The sequence below is a fragment of the Temnothorax americanus genome, unplaced genomic scaffold (assembly GCF_048541705.1).
Source record: "Temnothorax americanus isolate GAGA-0224 unplaced genomic scaffold, ASM4854170v1 Scaffold46, whole genome shotgun sequence".
Lineage (NCBI taxonomy): Eukaryota > Metazoa > Arthropoda > Insecta > Hymenoptera > Formicidae > Temnothorax > Temnothorax americanus.
In genome coordinates, this window is record NW_027509613.1 from 211,576 (window position 1) to 220,777 (window position 9,202).

A 9,202-nucleotide genomic window follows, 5' to 3' on the forward strand; every position below is an offset into this window, starting at 1 on the left:
TACATGTGTTTTGTACAGAAATGAATACATTTGCTGTTATAAACACTTGCATTGGATTTTTATATATTATTTAAATAATATATAATACTAATGATTAACAATACAATACGAATAAATAAATAAATAATTTTATTTGACCATCAATCTCATCTGTATTAACATAAGCAAGAACATAAGTAAGAAGCAGCGTAAAAATGAAGAGAAAATTAATAAAATGTATATAGACATGGTACGATTGCAAATTACATCGATAAAATTAATATATACCGTTATGACATAGTTAAATTAATGACGATGAGGTCAAAGCAGCATCTGATTGCGACAGCATAAGTATCACGTTGTTGTATGTTTCTTTCAACTTTTCTGCTTCGATTTCTTTCGCGCGCAATCTAAAATAATCAGAGAAAAATCTTCTATCGTAAAATTTTATAACGTATTCACGATTATTATATTAATTTCTTTTTATCGTTTGCCAATTACGAAAAACATGCGATGAAAAGAATCATATTATATGTCACAAATACACAGAATAATTGCAAAAAAGGACACATTCTACAGTTAATTTTAAATAATTTTTAAAATTAATTAAAACACGCAAGTTTGAATAAAAAATCTGATTAAAATATCAAGAAAACGAACTTGTATAATTGTTTGACGACGTTCACCAATACTCGTGCCTATAGGTAACGTTGAAGAGCGTTAATTCCGAAATAAAACCCTGCTGAAAGTTCATGACGTCTCGACTGATTTGCTCGAGCCTGGATTTCGAGATGTTTGGCAATGCCTCCTGATGTAAAAACATATCGTTCAACTCCAGCTCCTTCTTCAATGTGTTTACTTGTTCCCGTAGCTGTTGCACGATCAGCTCTGTCCGGGGCTGAATGTGCCGCATTGTCCTGATCGGTTTCAGTTTTGCAATTTTAGCGGTCAGTCGCATGGTCGACAAAGTGACGTCGAGATCTTCCCTCGTAATGTGTACATGAGATACAAAACTAACGCATAAAAAATCTGGCTTTTAATTACTCACAAGCGAAATGTTATATAAATATGTAATTTTAGATTAAGTGAGAAATTTAATAGAAAACATTGAAATTTTAATTGTATATATTAAAAAGTAGAGTTTATATTTATTATTTGGAAAAAAGATAAAGAGTCTAGATTAAAGTGAGAAAATATGTGCTATTTTAATTTCAGATTTATATTTATTATATGATTACCGAATGACGGATGTGACAGTGAGATTGTCTTTCAGTAGCTTCAGCAAATTATTTGAGCGAACAACGCTGTATGTGCACATACTTGGTTTCCTAAGATGCAGGAAATATTGTTCCAGCTGTATTTTCATTAAAATCGCCATACCTAAGTCGGCTGCTGTTTTCTAGCAGCTCGATTTTCCCACCGTACCAGTTCCAGCCATCTCTACGATATGTATCTAACATCGATCCGTAAAAACAAATTTGTAATTTTTCTTTCGAGGTGTCTTTCAATCGAGACAATTTTTTTTTGAAAATCTAGTCAAACTTATCGTGAATATTTTATTCCAAATATTTTAAATATTTGAAATTTGTATTTATACATGTCAAATAATGGTTCTATATTTAAATACTTTTGCTGTCGCTACAACAACTTGCGATTTTATCAGGCTCGCGTTTGAAACGTGGATAGTGATCACAGCAGCACCCAAATGTGATACTGCATACATTGTGCCTTTCACAATCGATCTCCTGGCTTCTCCTTCGAGTATTTTTCTCAGAGTCTCCTCCACATTCTCTGCATCCACTACAGTTACATTCTGAAATTGTAACTATGTTAATTAAGCAAAAAACTGATTTAACGCTCTATAGATACATATAATAATTTCGAGCAAATCGTAAAAATAACTATTTTTTAATTCAACGTTATTATTTTGCGACGTGAAATTGAATAACCTCTCGACTCACGTTTGTCAAAATACCAAATACTCGTTCTCCGCGATGTTAGATGTAATCGCCGTAAGAAAACCAATAAACATCGCGGAAAAGAGCCAACAAAGCAATTCGAGACTTTCGAGAAGACTTCGAGAGATGCGAGTATCGATTTAACATGCCTTTTTTTAGAAAGGATACTTTAATTGTGTGTGTATAAACAGTACACACGTAAGCGAAGAAGAAACTACCGCACCTCCCCCGAAAGCAGGGGGAGGTGGGGGTGAACCTCGGTTCGTGTGAAAAGTGTATGCGTGAAGGCAGTAAGTTCCGTTGTTAGGCGTTGGGCATTGTTTACAATTGTAAAACGTAAACAGAAATCTCATTTCTTGTAGTAGACGCTTGTATTCAATCCTTGAAGGTAGTCAGTTACATTCGTACTCTCACATTATGTGTATCGATATTCATTTTCGTTTTCACCCAAAATTGGTAAATTTTTCTTTTTTTTTTTTCGTTTTACGACATTATTTCTGAGAATAAAGTTGCACAAGTTTTTCTCGAAGAAATGAAGATAATTCCATTATCAACATCAACACCGCCTATTTGTTGTGGATTACCAATGAAAGTCGTGAAAAGTTCTGTGTCAAAATTGAAATAAAGATGGCGTTGTTCAGCTCAACAAAGAAAAAAGAAAAAAGGATTGAAATGTTGTCGCAAAATAATTAATTTGAGTGAAGAAACATTCTTTGAAGAAACTAAGTGTCGAATCGAACTTCGTGAAATTGTTGCAATTGTAATTTGTTTTGTAATGAAAATGTCTGTAACTGATGTCACTTATCATCTTTGTTCATGGCGGTATCAACAACATAAAGATGAATTAAGTAATTCAACAGTGAATGATTATTTTTCATGTTGTCGAGAAATTGCGGAAATCATTAGTTCTCATCACATTAAAATGCTTGGTGGTGTGGAAAAAACAGTACAAATTGACGAAACTTTTTGGACTAAAAGAAAGTATTATTGAGGCCGTGTTACAGAGCAAATGAGTATTGTTGTTCTGGGGTTGTATTGCAAAAAAGACAAAACCGGCGTTTTTATGTGATTTCGGCGTAGATGAAAAAAGCAAACGTCATTTGTGGCCATACATCTAGAAATTTGTCGATCTAAATACATCTATAATATGTACGGACCAAGCGAAGCAATATCTTGGTGTAGAACAGCTTTTTGGACTTACATGCACTCATCTCACCACTAATCACAGTGTTGGAGAGTTTGTGGTTGCAGATAATTTTTTGAACACTATTAATGATTTAGAAAACCAGAATATACTATTTAAAAAATCAATAATATCTCGCAAATCAACTCAATTACTTTATCAGTACATGGCATTGTATTACTACCGTAAAAACATTTTGGAAAAACAATATCGCTGTGATCTTGGCTCTCAAATAATTCTTTGAGAACATGGCCAAAGTGTATCCTGGTTACATTGATGGACAAAAAATGGACGGACTTTTTTTAAAAAATCTTGAATTTCTTTCACAAGATGAAGAAGATATTACTGATATATTGCCACCACTGAAACGTCATCGTGAGATGTCACTCGAGGAAGAATTTGATTTTGGCAGTGACAACAATTCTGATGATGATTCAAGTTTCGATCCATAATGTATGTTATAAAGAGTATATTTTATTTATAAACTGGAATTTTTTTCTATTTGCATACTATTCGTACGATCTATATTTATACAATAATATATTATATATCTAATGATTAAAGGTACTTATGAATAAAAAGGAAACATCCTCTCCGATGACCGATGAGAACTAATACGAGCGGCGGGCTGAAACCTCTGAAAAGTCACGTTAGAAGGTGACCTTGACAACATACTAAAATATCAAGGTCATCCAAGGTGGTCCCCCCATCTATACAATTACCAAGTAAAAATTTATATTATATTTATTTTGAGTTTTAATACTGCATATCTCAAAAACTAAAGCAGTTAGAAATAAGTGCGAAACGAAGCGACCCAACTGGCCAGTATCAATTTATTTATTGACTCACTACGTTTCGACCTTAATTAGGTCCCTTTCAAGTGAGAAATACATAGATTACGCAACAATATCATGCGTCGCCAAATGCTGCGTCCAAGCCACATTGTGCGAACGCCACGCTAGAACAAATATGTACTTATAAATATGTCGATATAAAGATGGAAGCCATATCAGTGGTAAATCATAAAAACTTACATGTAATGTGCGTCAAAAAAATAAAATAAAAGCATCCGAGAGTCGCAATGTAAGTTTTAGGAAAATAAGGCGGCTCATTTTCTCCACTAGCTCCGTACCGTGCCATATTCAAAGTCACAATGACATATAATACACAATAACTAAATACATAAGATGTGTTCCGAAAATAACCAAATCATAAACTAATTAACGTGTTCTGAAATACTACATACACAGACCGAACTCAATTACATGTTATACAGTTTCTGCTTTAACGGAAAATTTTACGAACAAATTTTTGGTAGTCCGATGGGATCCCCCCTTTCCCCAATCCTCGCTGACCTTGTTATGGATGATCTTGAGACGCACTGTCTGCGTCCCCTGAGTTTTTTGATAATTCTATTGTAGATACGTCGATAATATTTTGCGGTAGTTCCCAAGTAAAAAATTGATGAGCTTCTCACGAAATTTTAATAAACCCACACAAGATTAAAGTTCATTAGGGAAATAAAACAATGGTGCATTAAACTTCTTGCCACTGGATTCGAGAAAAGAATGCATTATAACAAATTGGAAAGAAAACCGACATTCTCGGGGACCTCATCAATTATTTCTCGAACCCCCCCTTTCAAGTATAAGTAAACATTATACCAATTTAGTGGATAGACTACCCTCCCCAAATGCACGGTTTCATTAAATAATATTTCAAAGTTAGAAAATCTCTTAAAACGTTTCCATAGGGCGTTAATAGTATATCAATGTCGACAAGTAATTTTTAAAAAAAAAATTTATAATCTTTTTCGTGCGAGACAGACAGACATGTGCGTCAGATCCTGTCAGCCGAAACGATACCGTATGTCGAAGGCCTTAGCCCCAAATTTGAACGCACAATGAGGGGGTCAAGTTTAAGATTCTCTTGACGATCCGAAAAAACGGATTGTTATTAGGAAAGGAAAAGGGCAGATTACAACCTTACAAAAGACCGAACTTGTTACGAGTAGGGTTGGTGAATTTTGATTGTGCTCATCGGACAAAAAAAGCGACATTTTGAGACACCATAAAAGGGAAAACGGAGCATGTCAAGAAACATTGATAATCATTGGTCGTACTAAAAAATCGTCCTTCAAAACACGATTTGATGGCAGAACCCGAAAAAATTTTATATAAGGAGCGCATTTCAGAAAAAGAAGATTTCTGAGATGGTTTTTTCCCTAAAAAAGAGTAAGCCCACTGTAAACCCCTTTAGAAGGTACGGAGAATGCCTCGATAATTTATCGAAATTTTTGAGGTTGTATACATGTAAATTTAGTTCGGTCTGTGTAATGTAATTTCGGAACAGTTTTTAAATTTGTTTTTGATTGGTTATTTTCGGAACCAATTATGTATTTTTTTTTGTTATGGGGTATTATTGTCATTTGACTTGAATATGCACGGGACGGGGGCTAGTGGAAAATGAGCCGCTTATTTTCCTAAAAAAATACTTGCGACCTCGGATGCTTTATTTTATTTTTTGACCCAATTACATGTAAGTTTTTACGATTACCCCGATATGGCTTCAATCTTATATCGACTATTTAATGTTACATATTTGTTTAGGTGGCGTTCGCACAATGTGGGTGGACGCAGCATTGGCGGAGCTATTGTTCCTTAACCTATTGTATTTCTCACTTGAAAGGACCTAATTAAGGGCGAAACGTTGAGTCAATAAAAAAAAATTAAATTTCTGGCCAGTGGGTCGCTATTTTCCCCTTATTTTAAAAATCGCCTGGCGGATCAAAAATTATCCAATTGTTTAAAGCGTTAGCCCAAAAACCTATATTTTTTTTTTCAGCGTAAAAAATACTACCAAAACCACGTCAAATCAAGGGGCCCTAATTATCGTGTTCTCCCCGAGTGGCCCCCAGATCCCAGGGGGGGGGGGGGCTTTCTCATTGGGCTACTTTTAAAGGGGGATGTAAAAAAAATTTTACGCACCCCCCAAAAACCCGTTAACTCGCCAACCCTTTGGAAAAAAAATACTGCACCAAGTAAATTACACCAAAAAACAAAAACACACACACCACCCAACAAAAACACACACACACACACACACACACACACACACACACACACACACACACACACACACACACACACACACACACACAGCGACACACACACACACACACCACACACACCACACACACACACCGACACACACACACCACACACACACACACACACACACACACACACACACCACACACACACAAACACAAAACACCCACACACACACACAACACACAGCACACACACACACACACACACACAAAACAGAGACACACACACACGAACACAACACACACACACACACACACACACGCAAACCACGACACACACACACACACACACACACACACACACACACACACACACACACACACACACACACACACACACAGCACCACACACACACCACACACACACACACACACACACACCACACACACACCACACACACACACCACACACCACACCACAACCACACACACACACACACACACACACACACACACACACACACACACACCACACACACCACCACACACACACACACACACACAATAAAACCAAAAACACAACACACACACCACACCAAAAAAACAGTGTGGTGTGTGTGTGTGTGTGTGTGTGTGTGTGTGTGTGTGTGTAGATGTGTGGTGTGGTGTGTGTGTGTGTGTAGGTATGTGTGTGTGTGTAGTGTAGACAGGTTTTACTGAATAAGTGTTCAAATTGTCTTTCGGATGCTGGGGCCTGACAAGGGACCTAATTATAGGGTTAAAAATTATTTTAAAAACGTTTGTCTAATTGGTAAGATTAATATTATTGTTGCAGATGCGTTTCCTAAGGTCTGGCGAGTTAACAGGTTTTGTTGCGTAAACATTGTTTTTAACCTACCCTTATAAAAAGTAGTCCAATGGAGAAAGATCTGGTGATCTAGGGGGCCACTCGGGGAGAACACGATAATTAGGGCCCCTTGATTTGACTGTGGTTTTTGGTAGTATTTTTTACGCTGAACAAAAAATTATATAGGTCTTATGGGGCTAACTGCTTTAAACAATTGGATAACTTGTTAGATCCGCCAGTGCGTAGTTAAAAATAAGTGCGAAATGAAGCGACCCAACTGGCCAGTATTAATTTATTTATTGACTCACTACGTTTCGACCTTAATTAGGTCCTTTTCAAGTGAGAAAGAAATACATAGATACGAAACAATATCATGCGTCGCAAAATGCTGCGCCAAGCAACATTTGTGGCGACAGCCACGCTCGAACAAATATGTACATATAAATGGGTCGATATAAAGCGGAAGCAATATCAGTGGTAAATCGTAAAAACTTAATGAATGTGCGTCAAAAAAATAAAATAAAAAGCATCCGAGAGTCCGCAATTTGTATTGGTTTTAGGAAAAATAAGGCGCATTTTTCTCCACTAGCTCCGTTACCGTTGCCTATTCAAAGTCAAAATTGGACATAGAATACACCAATAACAAATACATAAGATGTGTTTCCGAAAATAACCAAACATTAAACTAATTAAACGTGTTCCGAAATACTAACATACACAGGACCGAACTCAATTACATGTTATACAACCTCAATAATTCGATCATATATCGCAGGCAAATTCTCCGTATCCTTCTGAAGGTTGACAGTGTGCTTACTCTTTTTTATGAAAAAATCTCAGAAATCTCTCTTTTTCTGAAATGCTGCCTCCTTATATAGAATTTTCGGTTCCTGCCAATCAAAATCGTGGTTTTGAGAGATACGATGTTTAGTTAACGAACGAATGATTATCAAACTGTTCTTGACAATCGCTCCGAGTGTTCCTTTATGCGTTGTCCTAAATGTCGCTTTGTTTGTCCGATGTAGCACGAATCAACAATTCACACAATCTATCTCGTAAAACAAGTTCGGTCTGTTTGTACGGTTTGTAATCTGTCTTTTCCTTCCTAATTATACAATCCAGCTTTTTCGGAATCGTCAAGAGAATCTTAAACTTGACCCCCTCATTGTGCGTTCAAACATTTAGCGCTAAGGCCTTTCGACATACGGATCGTTCGTTATCGAGGCTGACAGATCCGACGCACCTGTCGGTCTGACTCCCACGAACGGATTATTAAATTTTTTTAAAAAGGTTCAACTGCGAACATTGATATACTATAACGACATCAATCGGGAAACAGTTATTTAAGAGTTATTTCAAACCTATTGAATATTATTTGAATGAACCAGCTGTGCATTGGAGAGTAGCAGTAGCTCTTATCCACTAAATGCGTTATAATGGTTGACTTTAATTGAAAAGGGTGAGTCCAGAAATAATTGATGTTTGTAGCGTACCGAGAATGTCGGTTTTCTGTACCAATTTGTTCTAAGGCATTTTCTCTCGAATTCAAGTGTTTTGTCAAGAAAGTTGTAATGCACCATCTGTTTCATTTCATAAGTGAACCTTTTTAATCTTGTGTGATAGTATAAATGTCGTGAGATGAGAAGCTCATCATTTTTGACTTGGGAAACTCTACCGCAAAAAAAAAAATATATCGACGTATCTACAATAGAATGGATACAAAAAATCAGCGACTTGCAGACAGTGGTCTCAAGATCATCCATAACAGGTCAGCGAGGATCGGATTGGGGAAAGGGGGATCCCATCGGACTACACAAACTTGTTCGTAAACATTTTTCCGTTAAAGCGAAGAAACTGTATAACATGTAATTGAGTCGGTCTGGGTTGTAGTATCAGAAACACGTTAATTAGTTTATGATTCTTGGTTTATTTTCGGAACACATCTTATGTATTTAGTTATGTGTATTAAATGTCATTGTGACTTTGAATAGGGCACGGTACGGAGCTAGGGGAGAAAATGAGCAGCCCTTATTTTCCTAAAACTTACATTGCGACTCTCGGATGCTTTTATTTATTGTTTTGACGCACATTACATGTAAGTTTTTAGGATTTACCATGATATGGCTTCATCTTTAATCGAATATTTATAAGTACATATTTGTTCTAGCGTGGCGTTCGCACAA

General features: G+C 36.3%; 1 protein-coding gene across 1 annotated transcript; it reads right to left on the minus strand.

Moving 5' to 3' along the window:
• Positions 1–661: 661 nt before the first annotated feature.
• Positions 662–1,524, minus strand: LOC143903380 (uncharacterized). Its single transcript, XM_077416923.1, has 2 exons — positions 1,218–1,524; positions 662–992 (listed from the first exon to the last, which is right to left on the minus strand). The coding sequence occupies exons 1-2, from the start codon at positions 1,355–1,357 to the stop codon at positions 662–664; spliced, it is 471 nt and encodes a 156-aa protein (XP_077273049.1). The 5' UTR covers positions 1,358–1,524.
• Positions 1,525–9,202: the final 7,678 nt, after the last annotated feature.

Bases quoted from the DNA above. Each gene is read 5' to 3' on its own strand.
- LOC143903380 (XM_077416923.1), bottom strand. From the start codon at position 1,357: ATGGCGATTTTAATGAAAATACAGCTGGAACAATATTTCCTGCATCTT. The intron at 993-1,217 runs GTAATCATATAA...TTTATGCGTTAG, and splicing joins ACTGTCACATCCGTCATTCG to TTTTGTATCTCATGTACACA.